The sequence below is a fragment of the Anomalospiza imberbis genome, chromosome 10, assembly GCF_031753505.1.
Source record: "Anomalospiza imberbis isolate Cuckoo-Finch-1a 21T00152 chromosome 10, ASM3175350v1, whole genome shotgun sequence".
Classification (NCBI taxonomy): Eukaryota; Metazoa; Chordata; class Aves; order Passeriformes; family Viduidae; genus Anomalospiza; species Anomalospiza imberbis.
In genome coordinates this window covers 14,651,624-14,677,500 of record NC_089690.1, presented here as the reverse complement: position 1 = coordinate 14,677,500, position 25,877 = coordinate 14,651,624, and the positions used below count along the sequence as shown (strand labels likewise).

General features: G+C 38.5%; 1 protein-coding gene across 5 annotated transcripts in view; it reads right to left on the bottom strand.

Moving 5' to 3' along the window:
* The window catches only part of SLC9A9 (solute carrier family 9 member A9), a 182,223-nt gene that overhangs the window by 25,576 nt on the left and 130,770 nt on the right, over positions 1 to 25,877 (bottom strand). For 4 of the 5 annotated variants that reach the window (XM_068200781.1, XM_068200779.1, XM_068200784.1 and 1 more), the window contains 2 exons: positions 22,768 to 22,816; positions 17,604 to 17,683 (listed from right to left, as the gene is read on the bottom strand). In XM_068200781.1, the coding sequence (XP_068056882.1) occupies positions 17,604 to 17,683; positions 22,768 to 22,816 (129 nt within the window). Of the gene's footprint in view, positions 1 to 15,564; positions 16,450 to 17,603; positions 17,684 to 22,767; positions 22,817 to 25,877 lie in introns of those variants that run through there. The other variant, XM_068200782.1, reaches the window with a different exon arrangement.

Here is a 25,877-nt window from a genome sequence, read left to right as displayed (position 1 = left end):
CTGTGGTACTTTAAAGAATTTTCCCCAAATTAGATTACTGCAAAGAAAATAATAACCTGGTGAGAGCTGAAGTGAAAAAGTGCATGGCACCTCTCAAGTAACAACAAGCGCTCATCTGGCTTTTCCAAGACTGACCAAGGCTGACATTCCAGCTGCAGAAACCAGCGAATCATTCCCTTAGAAAACATACAGATCATTTTTCTTCCCTTACAGAGAAAGAAGAGAGAAGGAAAATGTACAGAAACCCATGGAAATGGGAAAAAGTCTAATATTAATTTTTCAAATAGCTAATGAAATCATATTAATTTTTGGGAAATGATATATTTTTCATTAGTGTAAGGTGTTTGTAGAATACTAAAATGTACTTTGTGTTTGTGGTGAGGAGGCAAATAAGAATACACATATTTTAATATTGGCAAGTGTCTGCAGTTTGGAAAGGACAGCTGCTATTAAATTTTTTTTTCCCAGTAGGAAGTACTCTGAAGTCATCAGGCTTCCACATATAAGTAGGTCAAGAAAGATTTCTTCCAAAATTTTTACTTTTTAGCTGCAAACAGGAAAGTATTCCTCATTTTTATGTCCAAAAGGCCATACTAAACCTGACCTCGAGCTTATGTACAGTTTTACTTGACCTTTATTTACAATCTCTTCTGCTAGGAAATGGCCTTTTGTTGTCACTAAAAATATACTTCACTGTCACAATGAGTCAGTATTCAAAGAGAAAAGCTTTCAATCCAGTATAGAGGTGCAGTGGAAATGCTGACTTCAGTGATGTCAGTGGAAATGTTTCCACCCATTCTGATACCACTAATATTTACTTCCACCTACTTTATTATGTCAATTGCTTTCCTTAAAGGTTTTCCCTTCTGTTATTTTCCCCTCTGGATTACAAAACCCCCCCCCCCCCATTTTTTCAATGGAGCAGCATATTTGTTTGTACATATAGAAGCATTCAGTTCTGCATTTAGGCAGTGGCAGTCATATTGTGTAACTGGAATATTTTATCACTCCCATCTTTATGAAACAAATGGTATTACTTTTGCTTCTCTTCAATTGTTTAACATGTGCACAAAAACAGAATTCACAAACTTGCTTCTCAATCTGTTATTTCTTCTAAATATCAGTTGCTTGTTTTTTTTTTTTTTTGTTTGTTTTTTTTTTTTTTTTTTTTAGCAAGAAGTGTGACCCTGCCTGCAGGCAACACACTTGACAGTATAAGAAATTCTCACTGGCCAGTTTTGTGTCTTACTTCTCTCATGACAGCAAATCTGATGAGGAAGTTTTGATAAGAGCTGGAACAATAGCAAAATGAAGTCAATGTTTTCTTTTTTCCCAGCAGTTGAAAACATTCTAGGTATTATTTTTCTCCAGACTATCTTCCATACCATAGAGACTTTTCCTTTCTATTGGCAAGTACTTTTATATCCACTACTTGTGGAGAGGAAAAAATCCTTATAAAAATTGTGAATCACCTTTGAAAGCAAAGTTGCAGGTGCAATTTACTGTTGCTGCATCTGTAGAAATGAATATCTGGTACTTAAAGGCTCTGTACTGTGGTTTGTTCAGCTGCAAAATGGGAACAGGATAAATAAACAGTATTTATATCCTACATGCTCTTGAAAGAATAAATATTGTAGAGTGATTTGAGACCTGTGCTTGACAGACTTTTCTTACACATGCATTAAAGGCCTTTGGTTTGAAAATTGGGCCCAAAGAGGCCCAAATCTGGGTGTATTGAGATAAGCGGCTTCCCTTGATTTCACTGGTGCTGATCATGGCCCATGCAACTTTGGCAAGTTACACTGTGAAACTGCTGAGATTCTGGGCACAGAAGTCAAAGGTCCTTTACCTTACAAACCTCTGTCATATACTAAAATTTGTAGTAAGTAGAAATTTCCTTAAGTTTCTTCTCAAAAGTTCAGGGTATTTCTAATTCAGCAGTTCTCTACTATTTAGTGTATTTTGTGAAATTTGACTCCTAAAATTAGAGTCATTTTTAAAGAGGAGAAAAAAAAATCAGAGAAGTTGGGCAATATTCTTGCTTTTTATGTCCAAGCAGTATTAACAAATTGAGACATATAGCAGCAGTATTAAAACAAACTTGCATACTGTTTTGACATGTGCATCTCATGGAAGGATTGCTAATTGGTGAAAATGCCAATCATTACAGAAAGTGATTCATGCTCAGGGGTGGATGATATCTACTGGTACATGGCATAGAATCAATGCTGTGGGAACCAGTCATGACCAATATTTGAAGTATTTGGGAGAGATTTCAGCATTTGAAATAGGACTTCCATAGAAATAAAAAGTACAGAAAGTTGGTTTTTAAGGGAACATTGGTGTAAAGAAGAACAAGAAATTGCTGAAAGAAAAAAAAAATCTATGTGTCCATATTTTAATTTTCTTAAAAAGGAAAAATGATGCCACTTGCCCACTCTAGGCTCATGCAGTGGTGTTGAAGAATCACCATGGGAGTGATGTGGTGTGAATGGTGTGAGTGCCCAGCTGTTGGATGGCTGCTGGAGTAGCTGGGAGCCCTAAAGCCCTGCCTGGGGAGAGGGGTGGTGCTGCCTCTGGGGACAGGTGGCCCTGGGCAAGGCTATTGGGGTGCAGTGGCTGTCTGTGCTGTGCTGAGAGAGTGCGGAAAAGGGACTGGGTGAGCCAGAGCTCTGGTCTTCCCCAGATGTTCCCCTGTGTCCTCAGCACTGAAGATATTGCTGTGCATCTTATTGTAAAAAAAATTAAAAAATCACGCAGTCTTTCGCCCATCCTTGCCTCCCAGGACTGGAGACAAAGCTCACCTCCATGTCTGAGGACCCGTCAGCTCCGTGAGGCAGGACGTTGTTTGGTTTATGTTATGCCACCGCAGCGCGGCCCGGGGATCGCTGCTCGGGAGCTGACGCAGCCGCCAGGACAGGCACCGCACTGCTCGGGCCACAGGCAAGGCTTGTCGGAGCCACTCAATCCAGCGAGACACGGAACGTGCTCTCGTCTGTCAGGAATAAAGAGCAGCTGAAGTTTCATTAACGGGGCCTTGTCAAATGCTTGTGAACATCATAAAATAAGCTTCCACTCACACGAGGTTAACAATTTGCCTTCTCCACTGGCTGTTTGTCACAGCCTGTTGGTGTTAGAGCTTCCAGTTTGCTAAGCAGTGGACATGCTGGGGTATATTTAACTGAAGAATGAGAAACCTCGAGAGATGTGCACTTGAATTGCAAGGAACAACATTTCAAAACAGCCTCTAAATGAGATAGAAGCTAAAATGTGCCGCAGGAACCAAGTGCTAATTTTCAAATGGAGGACAAGTCAGTGCTCCTGGGGGTTGGGGTAGGGAAGAAATTGAGCTACTTCAGAGTTTCACAGATTACCAAGACACAATTTTGTTAATGGAGCAGTGGGCAGAACCTTTTCTTTCTGCATCCTTTGCAGAGAATTCTCTGCCTTGGAGATTTCTCCAGGTGCTAGAAAAAAATACCTCAGTGAGCTTTTCTGAATTGTAAGTTTGCTGGCTTGTAATTTTCAGGCTGGAGGAGGAGAGCTATGTTTAAATATGTGATCCTGTATTTCTCCCCTTATAGATCAGTTCAAAGTACTGCGATTTGTCCTAGTGAGGAAGAGTGGAGATAATTACACTGGTGGGAGGCTTTGTGTGTAATTATGGAAGTTGCCTTCCACAGTAAATAGAGAGGTCTTTTGAATAGCCCAGTTTGCAATTGTATTATATTGTATGGCGCTTAACTAATATTTATGGAAAGGGTTGTTCTTAGTTTTCACATATATCTAATTCATGGCATTTAACATATATGAAACTTAAAAAATGTACTACGTGCATATGTACAATAAAATCTGTATGTAGCTCTTCAAACCAGTCACAAAGCAACATTAAAATCTGAAAATGCTGTGATAATACCAAGAATATGGATGCTTCCTATAAAGGTAATGAATCTATGAAAAGAATACCTGTTGATATGTGGAGATCTTTTAACTTACAGACTGGGGCTGATCAAAGTCTTCTTTCTTTTATGTAGATGGTGTTATTAAATAATGGATGATATGCCATACTTTAGATCAGTCCAATAAAACCATGTACGATGATCAAAAGGACAGGATCTCACTGATTTTTTTTTGTTTTTTGTTTTTTTTTTTTTTTGTTTTGGTGAAGATTTTACTTCACTCTTACCATTCAAATGAAAAAACAGGAAGGAGTCACCAAGGAAAATTCTGCCCTCAGTTACAGCAATTCTAAGGCAGAGTAACCAACTCCATCTGTGCTGGGTTTAGCACTTGGAGCAAGAACTAAGTCATGTCAGGAGTCATATCAATTCCATTCACTCCAAAGGGCTTGTTTTGGATTTACTTTTTTGTTGGGCCGTTTGTTATTTTATTGATGCTAATACAAGATGGCAGTGAATTGTGTGCTATTTTTGCAAGGAATTCAGCTATATACTTTTCCTGTATGCTGTTTTTATAACAATTTGTGTAACTGTAGTTTTTAATTTTTAAACAGATCAAAAAAGTCACCTGTGTGCTCTAATGCCACGCCTTTTGCAAGTGTGATTGATGTATATCTAAAATTCTTTGTGGAATCATTATACCTCCTGACCTTTCAAGCTCTTTATCACTTACTGTGATTTTCTTTTTTTTTTTTTTGGCTGGAAGACTTTACTCACCTCTTCTGTTTCCCCTTCCCTGAAATCTGTGCACTCTAGCAGCAGGCATCAAAACTGCAGGTATTAAGGCACAGGGTACAGAATCACAGGAATCCAATAATCTCCTGACTGTGATAGATTGTAGCTCGTGAGAATTAGTCTTGAGCATTGTTTGATAGTTACAGTTTTGCACACAGTAGCTCTAAAAAATGCTCATTGCTGAGGAACTTACACCCACCCCTGCAAGCAACAAGAATTCAAATGAATGGTAATGAGAATTGTTCATGCATCAGAAGGGGGAAAGAATGCAGGAAAAGTCATTACTCTCCTGAAGCAGCCTGTCTCCTTGACTGTCATGAGAAGGAATGTATACCTTAGGAAATCAGTCTTCTCTTGTTAATTCCAGCTGAAATGGCTCAAAAAGGTTTCTTGCAAGTGTTTTGACAGAAAGTACAGAAAAGGATAAGAGATCTATTCCTCTGATACTTCAGCTGGAACTAACACGGGAAGGCTTTTAAAGAATATAGTGAGGGGGCTCCATAGTCAAAATGGAAGCTTACGCATTATTATCCAAGTTCAAATAGACCTTCTACATCGGAGAAATTCAAAACAAAATAAAAAAGAAGGAAAACCTTGCTGAAAAATAGAAGCCTCTTAGCAAGTGGAAATAAGGACTTAGTCTGCTTGTCCAGTGCCTAGAAAAAAAGGGCTCACAAAGGTTGGTGCTGACAGCATATCTTATGAGAGGAAGTCAGGAAGGTCCTCATGCACTAAATGCAAAGCAAATAAGCATTTTAATTCAATCTGTCAAAATTAATTAGAAACAAGATTAAAAAAGCTCCTCACAATCAGATGAAGCATTAGCTTGTTAACGTTAATTCCCATTCTGTTGTTGTGATAAATTGAGTCATAGCTATTTGCTTTGCAGCTGATCACCTGCTCTGCAGAAATTTTGAGTAGAAAATATCTATCTGTGGTGACAAGCCATGGAGAGGGAGGCAAGGTCTTGCTGAAGCTTCTGCTGCAGGAACTCCCTCCCCACCACAGAGCAGCACACCTTTTGGGAAGGGGAATGGGAGAGGGTCCCCAGTGTACCTTCTGAGGAACACCTGACAAAGCCCTTGTGATGCATTTGAGCTTCCAGCCTGATCACATCCACAGCTTTTGCTTACAGCTGTATTTCATAGCCAAACTCCCCGATCTGCTCCTGACTGTGCATGCAGGAGGCAGCAGCTCCAGCTTGGCACAGCTCTCAGTGGGGTTTCAGGTGGCAATTCCCTGGCACAGGGAGGCAGAGCAGGCTCGGGAGCACTCGGGCTCGTTGTGTGGAGTGGGGCTGCCCCTGTGTGCATGAAATCATACCCCAAACTTGTTTCATGCCTTGTGTCAGGTTTATCTGAGCAGCTCTGTAGGGATGTCCCTGTACACCCCACTGTGTGCAGGGCTGCTGAGCACTCTCAGAACTGCTGCGTGCCCAGGCCCAGTGCAGTGACCTTTGGCCCAGGAGATGTCTGTTGTCATCAGACCTGTCTAATATTAGAAAATATTTTAAGTGTGTCATTACTGAAATAGGTAGCAGATTATGATTCTGTGTTGTACAGATGATAGATATGTTAATAGAGGAAGACTGAGAAAAAGCAATCCAAGGCATAATGTTCATTTTGCAGTTGTACCATTGTACCGTAATGGAAGTATCCATGTGCTTGTGCTTAAAAAATAGGATCTAGCCCTTCTATGTGCAAAAGTAAAACTATCACCATAAATACATGGCTGTTTTGTTAAATCTGTAGCAACAGAGCCTAAAGCAAAAACACAGAGAAGTAGGTGTATTTATTGCAATGTAAGAAGTTAAAGTAAAAATGTAAGTTTCAGCTGTACTTTGTGTGCTTGGAAAAATTGGTGAGCGTGCATAAAAGGAGCACAGTTGGCATTTTACCCTGTTAAGAATAAACCACAAGTCACCTGCATTATTAGCCACTAATCTCCTTAGGTTCCTAATCATGTTCCTGGGCTGGGAAGAGAGGTATCAAAGTGGTGGTTGCCTTAGTGTCCCTGTAATTTGGAAAGGGTTGTGAAGACATTTCATTTCTGCCTTATTTCCTAAAGTGACATGCTAAGTTAGTTGTCCTTGTACCATCCCTAACTCATTGAGACAGCAGTGAATTCAACCAAAAAACCCCTCATGCTGCCAGGTGAGTTACTGGCCATTTTTTTTTTTTTTACATAATAGCATAGGTGTTAAAGCAGTGATCTGTAAAGGGAAAGATCAGGATTTTTGCTTCCTCTTAGCCCAAGAGGGTTTGAAACTGCTGTTTCTATTTCCTAAAAATACCCTAGCAGGCATGATAGAGATCAGCCTGTGTTGAGGCTATGCTTTCTGTCTTCAATCCTGCTGTTGAGGTTGTAGTGTTGTGTGAATGAGAATGAAAGTTGGGGAAATGAGAGTAGAAAAGGATTATATTCAATGTGGACTGCATATGGATGTAAATGTGTTATATTTTAATATTATTCTTTCCTTATATTTTAAAATCTGAGGTATTATTGAATTGACAATCAAAGATAACTAAACATAATACTGTTTTTATATTGCCTCTTTAAATTTGTGTGGTAACTTAAGGAACAATCTGGTCCAGAGCTGTTTTATCTGCCTTTTCATGGATCATTAACACACAGCATTTCCTTATCACGCAAAGTATAAGTCTCCAGCTTAGCTGGGAGGACCAAGCCCTAGCGACCAATCACAATCTTAATTCACTCCTGGTCCCACTGGTACTTGCCATGATACAAAATACCAATAGCACTTTAACTGTGTCATAGCAGCCTGTACATAAGTATTTTTTACTACTGAGTTTTAACTAAATGGGAATGAACCTCATATGCAGTCATTTGTGCAGCAAGTGTAACCATCTTTTATGCATTTGAAACTTTTGGATGCCTGCAGTACATGAAAAGCACTCTATGGGTACTTGCATTATTGCATATTTCATTATAATGTAACTCTGTATTAGATATTCTATTTATGCAGAATCCAAAAATAGTTCATGCTGTGGAGCAATGCAAATTTTGGTGAATAATCCACAAAGAATTTCAAAGCCTTAACCATTTGTGACATGCACTATTCTGTATCTTTAATGAGGACTCAACCTTTGAACAAATTATTCTGATCTTTTTATGAGTAAAAACCATTTCTGTGCCTTCCTGTTAAAGAATAGTCTATCACTTCTTATCTTAATGCTATCAGAAATATTAGGGGTTACTGTTCAAAATTCCTCAAACTGGTTTTAGATCAGTAGTAGAAGTGTAAATCAGGTTTCTGCACTTGAGGGCTGTGCCCCCCTTCCCACCTGACAGCTGATCACCAGAGAAGGGGACAGCATCCACATGGCCAAGGCTGTGCAGGACAGGGCAATAGCTGAGGACAAATCCACTTTCCTCACACTTCACCTCGAGGAACCCAACTTAAACTGAGGTAGAATAAAGGGAATTTCTCACAGTGTGGGGAAACAGCAGATGTGAGTAGGAATGCCTTTTTTTTACCGGGAGTATCAAAGACTGAAGAGACTGAAGCCCAAGATGTGCAGTGAAAGGGCTGCAGTGTGCACTGCCAGCTCTCCTGCACTGTGTGAGCCCAGGCTGCAGGGCTGTGTCCCTGATGTTCTGGTGGTGGGACAGGAGCTGAGTTGAGACCACAGGTCCTTAGTGGAACAAGCAGCAAAATGAAACAAGAGGAGAACTTCCTCTTGAACTATTTAAGATATGTTGCAAAGCTGGGGCTTTCTACTGTTTAAAATAGATAGCACTGAGCAGAAATTTGCCTGCTAAGGATATAATAAATAACAATTTACTGAATCATTTCAGAAAAGCACCAGCTTGCTTTAAGCAAATTGAATAAAACATTCCTTATAAACTCCTAATGAACAAATAGCAAAGTGCTCCAAGTCCATCAGCACTGGGAATTTTTAAAAATTTGAATGAGATTTTACTGTTCATAGCACAACATTGTTCAATACATAATTACATGGAAGAACAAAATAAAAAATTCTGTAGAATTGCCTGCCTAAATAAGACATCCTTTGCAATATTTTAAAACAAGTATTTAAGAGATTAAAACATTTTTCTTTGGGAAAATTAGCACAAGTTAAAAAAAATTGAAGAAAATAATCAGATCAAAATACTTATTCCATTCCTTCATGCATTTAAGCATGCATTTCAAGAAGCTTGTATTATAGTGCAAGATGAAAAACAGCCTTTGTCTTGGGACTTTTGAATCCTCTGGCAGTAGTTAAAGTGAGCTAGTCAGATGTGAAGATCTGCTGTAATACCTCATGCAAACTTGTAGTCAGCCCTGTATCAGTGTATTCATCCCTCTCATCTGCTCTTTCCACCTTTCCTTGGCATCCCCTCGAGAAGAGCTGAATTAAGAGCTGTACTAAGATTGGTTGATTCACAGTCTGTCTGAATGCAGGATGATGTTCATGTTCCAGTGAATCATGTGCCTATTTCAATATCAGAAATAGAAAATGGCTCTTGAGTTTCTCTGCTGCCAGAAATTGCTTCATTTTAAATTGCTGATTGCCAGAGTGTCCTTAAAAATAGAGGCAAAAAATTTTTTTCCTCTCACATTTGCACATTTGCCTCAGCCTTGTTGGTGGTGCTGTGTTAGGGTGCTAAAGTAGTTTAACCAAACTTGAAACTATCATAGCCAACACAAACTAAGGGGACCCATGGTGCTTTTTCTAAAGCAACCACCTAAAATAGGGAGGATGCCAATAATACAGACAAATCTTCCAAATAAGAATTGTATGGAGGGTCTTGTTCACACCTACTTGAAGGCGCAGGAACTATCATTGACTTTATAAGGAGTTTGCATCCAGATATTAACTTTCTGTAAAAGAGTTAAGTTCAGCAATATTTTCTCATGGAAGATCATTATTGTCCTGCTTGATAAAATTAATCATCCTGATTCCTTTAGTCTCCCAGCTTTTACTGGAATACCACTGTAATTTAACATTAATAACAGCCCCTTACTAGGAAGTATTACCAATTTCTTGCCTAGGTGATGTTATAATTAGCAGTATCTTGCTGTGACAATTGCTGCTGTGAAAGAAGTGCTATTTATAGATGCTATTACAGATGCAGCATGTGCTGCATGCACATCCAGGCATTCCAATGTACATTAAATGTCTGGAAACACAACAGTGGAAGACACACATGTAGAAGAACACTTTAAAACACTTTAGATGTACTGCAAAGTTACTTTTTGCATATACTGAGGTGTAAATGAAATAATAAGAGACTTGAAAGAGAATTTTAAGTTATGCTTGATTAAATCTGTGCCATAAGCTTCTGGCACTCTGATATCATACTTGGGTCTCTTGGGTGCTATTAAGTATTGTCAGTCAACAAACTATAATTTCATGCTTGAGTGGACTAATACAAGCCTAGGCTTCTGCTTCTTTGTACAGTCAGCCTTTGGTTTGCTGTAATAATAAAGTGAGAAGAGGAGGGAAATAAAGAATTGTCACACAGAATGATAATACTTATCAATAAAATCAGATACTATGATGGTGTAAGCTATAATTTGTTTGGGTCAATAAACAGTGAGTCCATTTACCTTACTAAGCTTTAGATCAACTCCTTCAAGTTTTGTATTTTCATTTGACAGGTACTGTAACAGGCAGCTATGCAGGTAGAAGTATGCTGCAGAACTGGAAAGTGGTTTTTTTTTGGTTTTGTTTGTTTGGGTTTTTTGGAGTGGTTTTGTACTTTGTACTGGAAAGACTAAAGTGTATTTCCTCTATGAACAATTTTATTTTTAAATTATAAAACCCCATATGGGATGATGTTTGTGATTTCTATCTCTTGTAGGTTCTAATCATAATATATTACATGAAAGAAAGTTAGATAGTTGCATAAAGAGCCAAGTACTTATATTGGGCCACCTAGAATCTGTGAGAAGTCTGTGTATTCAGCTGAGGTCCTTCTTGTCAGAAATTCAGAGAACAGCACACACAAAAGGTATAATATATCATGTGAGCCAGGATGTTAAACAGAAAAGCTGGTAATTCTAAGCAATTGTCCGCAATAAGCTCTAGGCCAGGTTCTGCCTTTGATGCCATGCAAAACTTTTATAAAAATCAATGAGCATTTGAGGCAAAGAACAGAAAACCTGGTCCAGCATCTCTGATAGATGACAACAAGGATTTGGTAACAGCTTCCAGAAAAGCATTCCCTGCTCCTCAGACTGCAACAATAAAGACATTTTCTCCTCCACTCATCCCATCCCCACATTGCTTAACCATTATTTTGAACATTGATTTAAAAAAAAAAATCCCATAAATTTTCTCCCATGCGACTATTTCTTCCTTTAAAGGCAAAAGCAATGCATAGTACTTTGAAGGCTTTAATGAAATCAAGAAGTTTGATATAATGGCTTTGTTACCAGTGTAGTAACACCTTTGGCAAGAAAAAGTCTTATTCCAGAATGACCTAATGTTTGTATTATTTTATGTAACTTTAAGAGTTAAGATTACACTGTGAAAAAGAATCTTATTTTTCTATCGTTTCCCCTTGTCTGTTCCTTTTCTCCCTAATTAAAATTTTGTTTTAAACATGTAAACAGGCCTTTCTGCAATGTATTGAATGTCAGGATGAAAGATCTAAATAGTAAAAATTTAAGCTTTATTTCCTTTTGATTATATTTTGTGGAAACAAAATACCTGAAGTTCCCTTATTCCAGGATTGTGGTGAGGAAGGAGTGGGCTTAAAGATTTGCATTTTTTTAATAAAAATATCATGAAATGATCATGAAGAATCTTTGTGTGTCTCCATGCAATGTAACTGTGAAAAGGATCATATGTCAAATGTAAGACCAAAGATTTTTCATTTAATACTTTGTATTTAATTTTGCATTCATACTTGTTATTTAAGTCATGCTTAGTAATTGTTCATTGTAAAAAAAAAATACCTGGATATGAATGAGACTTTCTAAGCATTGACATGAGTGAAACTTTACAAATGAAAATTATTTTACTTGTTTATTGTGTGGAATTGTTTCAGAATTATTTATCTAGGTTTCTTTCTGTGAATGGAGGACAAACTGAAGTCACTTATTATTATGGTTAATTATTAGCCATGTTTATTTATTAGGTTAATTTGCAGAGTTTCAACAATTCTGTGTCCTTGAAAGGGTCAGGAAATAGCACCAAATCAGCTATACTGATTATCTGTGCTGCAGAAAGTACAATGGGCTTTTCTAGAGCATGTTCTTGCAAATGTATTTTGGGAATGAGCTTTGAACTAAGTCCAGGCAATTGTTTTTAATGATAAAATCCCTTCTGGGGCCCCTCCCAGTGCTGTTTAAATTTACATTCTTTGAGGAAGCCTTATGATACAGTCAGCTGCTTTTGTTGTGCTCATATAATGAGGTCCACTATAACTCAATTACTGTGGTTTGTGCTTTCCTCTCAGCTTTTATGATCAGCTTTTAACAGCTGCAAAGCTGATTCTTGGGCTCTCTCGGTATTTCTGTGCTACGCTGGCTGCCTTTCCTGCCGGCCCATTCTGCTGTGGTACCTGGCTTGGCTTGAGCTATGTTACCTAATGCTGCTCTGGTTCATGATTGGACTGAATTGTCTCTCAGATAAGATTATTTTCTGTTTGAAAACTGTGTAGCAAAATGAGATTCTGGGCCAAAACTAGGACCCTATGTGCTATTTTGCTATTTTCACTGAAGTGCTAAAAGAAGAACAAATCAGAATATTGGTAAATAAGAAACTTTTAGTTCTCCAGCAGGTAAAAGAAAACAGCATGCATGTGCATGCTTTCAGGCTCTTCCTTGCCTTTTCCTTCCAAAGATGTCTGTCTCTGATATGAGGGTGACAAGCCAGCCCAGAAGGAAAATTCAGCTGAAAAGACCACAAAATGCTGAGTTTGTCTTTGATTGTCAGCTCACCCTAGAATGCACTTTTGCTTTTAGTAGGTTTTCCATTTTCTCCCAGGCACAGAATAGTACTTATCTTGCTCAATAGTCAGCCATTATGTCTGTTTTATCCACATACAAAGCACAGGAGAAATAAAATGATAGGTGCCTTGATAAGAAGGATAAACTTTTGAAGTCTACGAATAATGCAATTCCTTTTGGCTGATGGATTTCAGACAAGTGCAAAGGACGTAAACAGCTTTTTTTTTTTTTTTTTTTTTTTTTTTTTAAAACCAACCTGAAAGGCATGAATTTCAATGATGGACAACTGCAGTTTAAGCAGAAACACTTTAAGGAGTTGCTTTATGGAGAATTGTCTCACTCTGTCCCAGACACCTGCTTCTATTCAGTGTAACAGTGTTAGTTCCTCAGATTGAAAATAAATCTGTATAGAAGGAGAAAGCTCTCCTCCCTCTGCTTTCCAGGTATCAGTGTGTGGGAACCACTCCAAAAGCAGAGTTCTGTGCAAAGTTAGACAGCTGCATTGTTCTTGGGTAGCTTGGAGCAGTAGCAGGGGTGCAGTGGGTCTGTCATTGCAATGCTCCTGGAAGCTATCCCAGCCAGCTGACAGCAATCCCAGTTCCTCTCCTGCCTCCCTCCGGCCCCTCACTGATGCCAAAGACAGGCAGCCTTGGTGCCCTGGTGGTGTTAGTCTTGGAAAGCCACACCATGTGCAGTGCCATCCTCATCCCTTTACCACAAAAACAGGATTACACTGCTGCCCGTGGGTCCAAAACCTGTCTTGAAATTTAACACAAAGTATTTAAAGAAACTTACCATGCATTTGATGTCTTTGTCCCTCTTCCTTCCCTTCTTGCTTTCTTCTATTTAATCTTGCACGTTTTCCCATTGCACAGTAACTATTTTGTTCTCAATGCAAGCTTCAGGTATTATCAAAGTACCTGTCCCACAACACAATGTGGGCTGCTTCTTATCAAGATGGTGAACATTTCTATCCAGAAATATCTTAGTGCATGCATTGCACTCCCCTTTTCTCATCTTCAATTTCCATTATTTTTGCATTATTTTTGTGTTTTTGTGTAGCAATCCCAAGTCCTTCCTTCTCTTCTCACTATAGAGCATAAGAAGTTGGGTGAAAATTGTAGTTATCTTCCTGATGGAAGATAACAAGAGCAAGAATGCCCTCACATGAGGAAGCAAGAATTAGATGGATTCTGGGAGAGAATGAATCCTTAGTGAAGAGCCTTGTATAAAATTATATGAAGCCAGAAATGATTGCAGAGTTTAGTCTAGAGTAGCTGGAAAACCAGGTGAAGGTTGCTTGCAAGATGCTTTTATTACACTAATTCCCCTTCATTTTTAGAATTGTAACTGGAATTCCAGGCCTGTGTAGAGGAGGAATTCCAGTTCTAGTCAGGTACACAATGTCCCAGGACTTTGCAGGCAAAAGGAGGATATTTTCCTAGAGTTAGCAAGTAGGGAGGCTGAGACTGAGCAGAATTAAAAACAAATTGCTCTTACCTGGGAGCAAAGTTAGAACTTTTTTGGGGATGCTGTGGAATGGGTAAATTTTGCTCACAATTTGCCTGAGCTCTGCCCATATACACAGAGACTACTCTTGCCGTTGCAGGATGAAATTTCCACATACTCATTCATTAGCTAAACTAGCCGACATCTGCTTTGGAAAAACACAACAGTTTAAAGGTGTATATATAATGCTGGATTGTGAATCTGTGGTGTCGCTTTCTCCTGATAAATTATTGAAATACCTTTGTTGATTCCCTTGCTTTCCTACTAGCCTTCAGGAGGATATTATGGCTTTCCATGGTGTAATGCACTGTAGGCTATAAAAACAGAACTTAACTCACTGGAAGTTGACACCTGTCAGATGCAACTATTTTATTTTGCTTTTTTTTTGTTTAAATTATTGAGATGGAAATCCAAGAGGATAACTCTACCTACTAAAATGATAAATTATTAATTTTTATTATTTCAATATTATAATTTCTTAGCCTAGATTTTAGAGAATGATATTTTTTTCTAGGTGTCAATACTTGATTCAAAAAAAACTTTTGCTGAAAGAATACAATCCTCCTTGAACCCATTTGGCTCTGGATCAGGCTCCTGATGTTTCTTTCAGAATAAAAATAAAATGTGATACTTAAAGAGAATTGCAGGGATTTTTTGCATAGTCCTACCCTAACATGGTGTGTTGCCATTGCCTAAGATCACTGAACTAATTGGGAATCATTCATAACAACAGCAAGGAACAGCACAAGTTTTTGATTTCCTTAGCGATATTTCCTCCCTCTTGCTTTCCTCCTGTGAAATAAATATAGGTATAAGAGATGTTCTTGCCAGAAGAGTGAGTAGATTTGTGTTAATGCCTAAGAGCAAATGTCAAACTATAGAAATGTCACAGTCTTGTATGTTTTCAAAGTACATGAACAGATTTGTAGGCACACAGTTTGTGGTGACTGGGAGTGGGGCTGTGGGAGCCTCATCCCCAGTGGGCACAGCTGTGAGGAGCAGGTGAGCAGCACTGACAGCAATGAGCCATGGAGTGCCCAGGTGCACTGACCAACCTCCAAGGGAACAGAGGGCACACAGGTGCCGTGCATCAACATGAGGGGATAAAAGGCTGGGCTGAAGAACAAGGAGGGCAGATGCTTGCAGCCTCCTGAAGTGACCTGATGTTCATCTGTTCGGACAGATGCCTGAAGCCTTCTGAAGTGGTAAGGTGTTACTGTGTTTGGGGATTGCTTAAAGCCTTCTGAAATTGTATGATGATGCTTTGTGTATCGTGGCTGTCTCAGCTGCGACACAGATAGGTTTGCTGTATCTTTTCTTTGAAAACTTTATCATAATCCTCTCTGCAATCTTGTACTGGGGACAACTACTATGCTATGTGGTGTTTTCTTCTTCTAAATCTAGCAGCATGGCTTTATAACATTAGGCAGGGAAAGCAAAAGAAAGTTTGGGTGGATAATTTTTCTTTCTTTGAAAAGAATGTCTTTCAGAAGTAGTCATACCAAAGAAAAGCTTGGAGTGTGAGTCACAGCATCAGTGGGTTGAACTATCATTCCATGCAGGAATATGGGCATACACTTTCAGGATTAGTGAAATGTAGATGTATTATTTGTTAATAAATATATATTTTAGGGTAATGGAACAGCTATAATCTCTGAACATCTGAATTCTAATGAAAGATTATGGCTTGACTGGTAGTGAGACTGACATGAATAAATGTGTTCTTTAAAAAATCCACTTTTAAAAATCACTTAAAATATTTTCTTGAAATGCAAAGGACATAGAAACCAGAGTTTCTAGAATAAAGCATCAGGCACCCACATTCAAGATCTCTACCATACAGATAATCTCTGAGAATTGGTGCTTCTGGTGCCTTCTACAGACTTTTAATTTTGTATGTACTGCTGTCTGAATTTTTCATATTGATGTCTCTTTCCCTCTTCTGCCTCTGTCCCTTGTTTTCTATCTCTGCCCTTGTTCTCTTTCATGTCTTTAATTCATGCTTCTGTCCTACTCCTGCCTTCCACATTTTTGCCTTGCTCTTTTTTAGTTTTTTATCTTCAGAGGAAAAATTCCCCCTTCCCCTCACCCTGTTCATCTGTTCCTTCTGACTTATAGTTTCTAGGATATACCACCACCACCACCACAGGCTATTTCTTCTGAAAAAGGGGTGGTTAAAGCCAGTCGTATTGGTACTCAACATTAACATTTAAACATATTTTCTCACTTCATATAACATTTACCTACTATTTCTATATATTCTTGAATAATTATCCAAGGGAGAAATTTTAATGCTAAGTGCTTTTTTGGCCTTTAAAACTGCTTGAGTAGATGAATTAAGGAAAAAAAAATCCCTTTTTAACCAAAAAGATGTTTTTCCATCAAAAGTCTCTTTGAAGGATAACTTCAGTTGAACTCTCCAAGGAAGCTGTAGTCCCAAAGAGTTACATTTTATCAGCTGAAGTACTTCATTCTAATTTGCTGCAGCTGGTATCAGGAAAAACACATATGCAGCCTGGACATAAATTTCTGCTCAGGAGTGCAGGGTGACTGACCAATAGATGTGCTGCTGGATAATGGAGACAGTATTGGCAGGGATTTGCCTGCTCAGCTCCTGAGCCAGGATGCACAGAAATCAGCAGGTGGGCTTCTCTCATATTCGCTGTGTGTCTGCTAAAGGCTTAGGGTGGGGTTTTACTGGGGGGGTCTCACTGGCAGCTGTGCAGAGTCAGTTTAAAATGACAATAAATTAGAATGGTAGTGTTTACAATTTTTGCACAGGCATTAGTGCCAGACTGTATGTCTTGCCTTGGCTTTGAGAGGATGTTCTTTTATCACCTAATATTTTCTTGAAATGCAAAAGACATGGAAACCAGACTTCTGGGAATAAAGCATCAGACACCCATATTCAAGGTCGGTACTACACATGCCTCGGTGGGAATGTGAATAAAAGCACAAAGGCTCAGGAATCCAGGGATTAGGAAACATGAACTTCAGGAAAGTCCAGGGAGCTTTTCATAATGGATGCCTCTTTCTCTGTTTTATTAGAGGTGTGGGTAAACCAATGTTGTCTTATTTTTTTCTTCTGCTTTCTGAGTATATGGTCAGGCAGCAGGCATTTGGCTGCTTCTGGCTCCAACCTCCTGGTTCCCCAAACACAGAATCTATGCCCTATCTAAATAATGATAGGATTAGTTTTATCCGGGAATTTAGGAAGGTGAATTACTTTAAATGTACTGTCTATATGCTACTGTAGCTCAGAGCTCCTTAACTTGTTCCGTCTCCCCATAGCCTCAGTCATGGCTGGACCTTCTGCTGCCTTGGACTGCAAAATTTCTCCTTAGTAACCAATAATTTTTGGTTCTTGAATATTTTTGGTTTCTATATTTGGTTCTATAATAATTTTTGGTTCTTGAATATTTTGAAGATGAATTGTAGTGCAACTCTCATTCATGGTTTATAACAGAAAAGGATACTTGTGGTCAAAGCCATACCATATTCTGAACAGCCATGCACTCTCAGCTTTGGTTGTATTTTTATCCAGGTTAGGTGCACTCTGCAAAATAAACAAATGAATGAAGTGAGAAGTATTTTCATAAAATAAATAAAACATGGAGTTCCAATATTAAGAATACATGTCAGACCAAATTACAATTAAATGCACCTTTTTCTTTTAAATTTAAAAAGCTTTATTGTTGCACAAATGTCATCCCTGTGAATCAGTTCAGGAGAAAATTGGCTCATACAGCACATTTCTCATTGCTGCACTCATTGCAAGAATGTAGCTTTTACTCTTATGAATGATTCAAAATTTTTTTAAGCAGTTGAGAAGTGCTATACTCTGAGATCAATAAAATGATATTTTGATTTAATTGCCGTTGTGGGATTACTTCAGTTTACTCCTACAAGATCAGAGGCTGCTTGTGTATGTCTAACAAAATGTCTTTCCCAAAGGGATTGAGATATTCTAATAACTAGGAAAGTCCTTTCTATACTTCTTTCCAAGGAGAGGGGGGAGCATGAGTTAATTGACAAGGCTCAAAATACCCTTTCCATTCTACAAGCTAATTCTGTAACATGCTGCACAGGTAGAAAGGTGGACTGTCCTTTTCCTCAGGGTCATAATTTGGAATAATAAATTAGGAACAGTTATCTGTACAAAGACAACCGGTTTGCTCATACCCTAGGTATCACATCGTAGTAGTGGAAGAATTACTAGCAGGATGAAATTAGGAATGGGATGGCCAGTTCTCTGAGGATACACAACCGTTGTCTTGTTTTTGTTTTGTGGTAAACTAGATTAGTTTAAATGAGAATATTTTTCATTATGCAACTTTAAACCAATGAATCTGTTAATTTTCATGTTTAATCTAATAATATATTAGAATACCTTATAATAGACTAATATACATATAAATTGGTGATGATAATGTCAATGGTCTGACCCTCAAAAGTGTAAGGTCTAGTTCCCAGGCAACCTGTTCATGGGAACATTGATGTAATTGAGTTTTGAATAAGGTTAGACAGAATCCAAGCTGCAGCTGTTAAGATTTTGCTGATGTGGTTGCACTGAACATGCAAATGCACCAAACAGAAAAAAAAATATTATTCTTGGGATCTGTTTCCTTGTTAACTGAATTGAGTATCCTCCAGTAACTGGGGAAGCTGCGGGGGGAGAGGATGGTACTAATCCCTAACCAAGCACCAGAACACTCTTGCAAGCTCTAAACACCTAAAAGTGCATTTTGGCAAGATAAAGATTGGGAAAAGGGTTGAAACATTTAAAAAGGAAGTGTGATTGTAGGCAAAATCTGTGTTAGGTCAGAACAACAAGAACACTGAACAAAGGAGAGGGAAGGAGTTGAGTGCACAGGGGTAGAGATGAGGAAGAGGAGGACAGGCATGGAAATAAACATATTGTGGAGTGGGCTACTCATGTGTGGTGCAAAGGACAGCTTGTGAAAAGCACAGTGAGCTCTGTAAATGGCCCGTGTCCTTGGTTTGAATTGTAATGTTGTTGTTGGTTAATTCCTCTTTCCAAACCCATTGTACCTCTAGCTTCCTCTTAAGGAAAAAGGTTTCCTCATTCAGGAACATGAATTGTTGAAAGCAGTGGGTAAAGAAGTCTACATAAGAGTATAATCCCCCAGGGGTTTTCTGGTCCTGACCTGGGCCTTCTTTTATTTCTAGTTTGACACATGTTGCACCTTCCTTCTTTTGTCTATGAAATCTGTGTTGTGTTATCAGCTTTTGCAGTAGTGGATATCTGGAGTGCAGCTCCTGCAGAAACACTGCAAGGGGGTTGACAGGAGATGTTGGTGTGAATGTTTCAGGGCTCTAGCAGATCCTTGGATCCTATCATCTTAAAGAGGAACTTTTCACTTTCCCTACAGTTCAGAGAGGTAAAAGTAGGGGAGACAGTGCTCTATGTCTTCCAACATTTTTCTCTCTGGGAAGGGAAAATGCCAAAGTTTTTCACATCTCTTCTTCCATATGGGAATTTCCCATATGGAGATTACTCTCATTAGTCCTTGCAATAAATTCACCAACCAGCTGGCAGATGAAACTGAGGAGAACAGTATAAATTCCTTATTATACTTACGAAGATGTAGGGACAGTTAAATAAACTGCAGATTAGTTTGACAGAAATTATATTGATAAGTGTTTTGCATGCTATTTAGTTGTTTCCTGAGATCAATAACATAACTGTAACATTTTTTCTGAAGTGCCTGTAGAAAATCTATTCTTACCCTCTCTCAACTGAAGTTAACATAGCAGAATTTGAGATGCATAAGCTATCTGAATGAAATATGCTACTGACTGTCTTTTTAAATGGGAATTTAGTTAAATAGCTCACTGCCATAAAGCAGTGCCTTTTTAAATAGACCAACTTTGTAACTATGCTTAGTGATTATGTGTCCCTGCATTGTGCTTTTCAGAATTAGCTTTTGGTGTTTATATGCTGCATGTACATGATATGCAGCAAAGTGGTTTGTTTTTACATACTATTTTCTATACAATAATATATATTATTATAGTATGTATTTTGTAATTTCTTTCAGAACTAAGTTATGACAGTCTATCAATAAGTAAATGGGTATGAATATGAAGCTACTTTTGTTTATGCTTATGCTGTGATAATGATTTAATGATAAATGTAAGTGTGGCAAGCCAGAATTGAAACCGAGATATGCTTTTGATGGATCATGGTATAGTGACATGCAGATGTTAATTATACATGAAAAGGCTCTACACCTTTTCCAGGGAATGAGCTCTGGGTTCCAGCTCTTACAATTTGAACTGGAATTTGCTGCCAGCTGACTGCCAAAATTATTGGTTCAGGTAGCCCAAAATAGAATATAATCAGAAGTTTAGAAATAACTGTGTACATAGAATTATTGAATAAATCAAATCTCTTCACAGAAAATTGAATTTTTAGAAGGCAAAGGAAGGAAAGAAGGGAGATAAAGATGAGGTAGGGAAGGAAAAAGGTTTTGCAGTCATGTAACTGGTATTGCATCTGATATAGTACCCATGAGGTGGAAGGTCTTTAAGGCTTCTTCTGCCCCTAAAAAAAAAATCTAGGTATGGTTACAGACATGGATTGAGAGGCACCCACAGCAAGGCACCCATGTCCTGGTAGCTAGACTGGTCACAGAGGAGCTAAATTCAAATCTTGCTAGCAGACCTTGCAGCTTTTCCATTCTGGCTGAGTACTCTGACTGAGCAGGGAGAAGCCCAGAGGTTTCTTTTCCATTAAGTTTTGCTCTCTTTTAAACATCTTATTCTTGAAGATTTTTCGTTCTTATTTCTCCTCTGAACAAAATCTCCCCTGAAGCTTCAATTAACAGCTCTGAGAGTGGGCATGTGTTTTAAAGTTCATCTGGGCAAGAGCTTTAACTGGCAGTGGGAGGTACTGGCACCTGATACATTATTTGTGCAGGAATAGATGTGTAGGAAAATCAACTGCTTTCACTGTGAAAACGCAGTAGCGTAGGAAGAAAATAAGTAATGAAAGGTAAACTAAATAAAAACATCATTTTGGAAATAAAGGGAAAGAAAAGAGAAACACAGGGGAAGAAGAGGGATGAGAGAGAGATACGAGATGAAAGAGAAAATTAGAAGAAACAACCTGACTTGAATAACTGTGATAGGTACCGAGTTAAAACAGTGAGCACTACAGAGAATACAGGAAAGGTCTGAATTACTAAAACATTGAGATGTCAAATATAAAAATAAACAAGTCAGACAAATGAAAATAAAATACCATGGGATGAGGGAAGAATAATCTGAACAGCAAAACTATTTTCCAAGGTATAGTACACTACTATGAGGAATGCTGAACTGGACATGATAGGGCATGAAAAGTGTTATATTTATTTACACCTTCTGTGTTGTATTGCTCAGTTTTGTCAGAAGTGATAGGTGTTAATTCACAGAACACAGCTGGAACACTGGATGTGTTACTGTTGTAAATAAACATCATTATTTTCATTTTCAGTAAAAAAATGAGAAAATTAGATGCCTAGCAGCCTCTGAAGAAAACAGGTTTTTGCAAAACATGCATTCAGTCAATTTTATGCTGCATCCTGCATTCCCTGATCTTTGATAATTCATGAGTGCTGAAAAGCAGGAAAATTTCTGTAATTCTGCATCTTTGTACTCCAATCAAGAATAAACTATGGCTCTGTGTCCTGCTCTTGTTCAGAATTCAGGCAGAGGCATTGCAGGAATTCCTACCAAGATGCTTAGGAACGTGAATGTAGCATGAGGCCCCTCAGACTCAGAATAAAACAGTGCCTTGCTGTGGTGCAACAAAGGGTTATGCTAAACCTCTATGAATAGTGACTGGGCTATAAAATGAAAGATGTGGTCAGGGTAAATAATATTGGTTTTCCTTCTTTTAAAAGAAATATTAGGATAGTTAGGCACCTGAATTCTACTTGTTACAATGAAAATTGAGATTCACCTTATGTGCCTTCAGATACGTGCAAATGTGTAAATGTTAGGAATACTCAGTACATAAGATACATTAAAGTTTTGCCTAATGGTATCTCTAATATATTTTGAAATTAATAAAGTATCTTATATCTTCCTCAGCTTATTTTCTACATTTATGCTGTTGTTGGATGATTTAAATTTCAGTTCCAGTTGTGCTGTCTGAAAGGGTGCATGGGATGGCATCGGCAGCATTAGGCACTCGTTGGCATTTTGCTTTGGCACCTTGTCAGCTGTACTGTGGCTTCTCCTCAGTCCTCCTGCTGTTCCACTCACTGTGCTGAGCCACAGCTCATGTCTCTGTGCATTGACTCTACAGACTGCTGCAGGCAGTGCTGCATTTGAAACTGCACCATACATATATGACAAAAAATGGAAGGGCACAGATGAACAGCTGCAGCTTGTTCAGGAGCCCCCTTTAGAGGGTTCAAGTTCACAATATACTCAGGCTTCCATGTGAAAAATAACTGAAAAATATTTTTGTACACCTGACCTACTAGAGTTGAACATTACACAGTCTCCTTTTTAATTCTGAGGGATTAAATGTTGTTCTGAGATGTCTCATTTCCACAGATGCAGCCATGATCTGCCAAACATTGAACACTTTTAAATTCAGCACGTATTTCCAAAAGCCTGACATACCTGGCTCGCAGCTCTAGCTTTCAGATCTTCATCTGGATCTACGCCAACTCTGTAAAAAAACCCAAAAATCAAACCTGAGGACATATGGTAATGATCTGGTGTATTTTAGACAGCTTTGAATGTAAAAATGTTTCTTGTGTCGCTCATTTCCTACTAGGTGAGAAATGAGGAGAAGAGCTGGGAAAACATTAGGATCACTTTTTAAATTAAGGAAGTTCTGAAGTTTTTAGAAAACTTAAGTTTCTATGTAACTGCCACTCCTAACACCTGAGACTAGATCTTCATCCTGGCTCTGATCCATCTCTGGGGAGGGACAATCAAGCTGTTACCCTGTGCTAGGAAATGCTTAATTGCTGCCAGAAGAGCAGGGCTGAGGTACTGCAGTCGGTAGTGGAGGATGTGATTACAGAACTCCAGCGTGTCTTGACTGTGCTGCATTATGGATCTCTTGAAGCACTTGGAAAAGGCTTTACTCGGCACACCAGGTACAGGGAAGCAACCCAGAAGGGAGAGGAGACTGCAGTGAGTGATGTACAAGATGGTGATAACCTGGGTGGCACTTTTCCCATCCCATATGGATGGGAAAAAATAAAATTGGCTATTTAAAGGGGTGCGGTTTAAAGGAAGAATTGACATATTTTGATTATGGCTGATACTCAGAGCTGAGGAGAAATGCAATTGAAAAATGTTTTAAGTTGAACAACAGAGGCTTGTGCTGATGAAAGACACGAGAAAGTATGGAAAGCAGTGAGGGATGATAAATAATACACCTTATTATCACCCAAATCTGAAGTCCTTAGCCAAGGTGACCAACAACCCCCATATACCTTGTAAGCTCCCACTATAAGTAGCAGGTCCACCAAGATAAACCAGAATTTACTGATGCAGAGAAAATGTAGTCTTTCACTAGATATTAATTTAAGGCTGCTATACTGGTTTTCTGATAGTGTTAATTTTTGAGTATAGTTTTGCTTCTGGTAATAACACATCACATTATATTTTAAAATAATATTTAATATTAACAATTGCATACCTCAACATTCTTTCCTGTGAATGTTATGCATACACTCTTATTGAACTGGAGACAATGACAGGAACTATATGCAAAGTAGATGCTTTTTATATGTAAATACTGAATGGACAAAAAAAATAAAGACATTTCTTTCTATCATAGCTCTAGAACTTCAACAAACCTGAGTCCTTCAGACATGAATATTTCTATCTTTTTATTAAAAATAACCATTCTTGTGGTGACTCAACAAAGGGACAGAATGAATAGCAGATTCTCTTTCTTTTATTTTCTTTTTTTTTTTTTTTTTTGTCCTCTTGGCCCTTAAGTTGCAAGAAAAAGCTTCTGATGACACTAACCCTATTCAATAGTTTGGAATAAAGCAAGTAAGTTATTTCCATTTCATTAAAATGGAAACATTTACATATGAATGGGAAAAGAATCATTACCCAGGGGTTTAACCATCTATCTGACAGTGGGTTTATCATTGCCATGTGCAGAACAGAAGTGTCCTGGGCCTTATCTGTGCTCAGCCCTGTAAAACAGAGCATTGTGAGACAGCCCTGCCCTGCAGAGGCTGCAGGGTAAGGACAGTGGCTGCAGTGAAGGCTGCAGCAGTGGCACAAACGTGAGTGCTGTGGTCCCAAACTCCTAACCCAGGTCAGAATCAGAAAGCCAATCTGTTTCCTGAGCACAGGCTCTAGTTATTGGACTGTGCTGATTCATTAGAGGTGTTCAGCAGCACCTGGCCAGGATAAACCCACCAGCAGCACATCAGCTGGAGACTGCAGGGTTCTGGAAGTAAAACATGCCAACATATTTACATGTGATAGGTGCAGCAGAAAGGCAGGGCTGCAGCACAGACTTCTCAACACTCTTCTTAATCAGCTTAACTTGATCTCAAAAAAGGTCACTTCTGGGACAGAAGTAATTTAGCCTTCATGCAGTTCTCACCTTACTGGAGCTGAGAAACCACCGCTTCTGGCTGACTGTGTGTTGGAGTTGTGATGTGTAATTAGAGACTGAGCTAAGACAACAGAAAACACTTCACTCAGAACTCAAAGGCCTGTAATAGCAAATGGGAAAAGGGGGAGGCCATGGGGAAGAGAGGACCAGAGTTTCTGGCTGTGATATTGATTCAGTAGCAGGGATATAACTAATAGCTAATTCCACTGACAGCAGGAATTAACTGGTATTGTAAATCCAGGTTTTTTTCCCCGAGTTCTGCAGAATTTGTGGTATGCTGAAGTTTCTCTGCATCTGTAATTTCTCATCCTTATAGCTACAGAGGCAGCTAGACATTTTGCTTTATTTTGCAGACAACAGATTATTATAATATGGCACAAGTGAAGATTCTCACGTGACATCCTAACAGGAGTATTACATTTAAAGCTAGAAAAAAGCAACAATAAATAAGGAGAGCAACCTTAGGTTTTTCATGTATGGAAAAGAAAAGAAGGCTTCTATGCCACATGAATTCCCAGAGCCTGAGCTGATATTTTTGGTCTGTTCTTTGCCCTCATTTAAAATACATGGTCAGATATAATTGCTGTTTTTCTCATGGAATAGTATCTCACTACTGGGAGTCTGTATATCACAACATTTCCCACAGGACTTTAAATCACTTGGTAAAGAACCAAATTATTCTTTGCATTGTGTGGGAGATTTCTTTAATGCATTAAAATATCAACACATTTCTGTAATTTTATGAAGTATGAACTACGTAAACTCAGTCCAGTCAGTTCTGAAATTGTGGCTAATTATTTCATATCCAAACATAGGTTTGGGAGCCTAATATCAGGCACCTAGTGTTGAAAATCATGGTCTTCTAGAATTAGCTCTGATACACTTGACATGATGTAGAATGCTATTTATAAATATCAAATACTGAAAAAACAAACTCTTCCAAATCGTATGAGACAGTCAAAATGACTGAAATCAATCACAGATATGCACTTTGAGTTTACAACCTTGACTTCTTCAAAAGCCCTGCTAGATCTAATGCTATTGCCAGTAGAATTTGCAAGCTTAAAATATGTATGAATTACTGTAACTGCCTCTAACAGATATCCTGGTAATATTTGTATAAACATATTTCCCC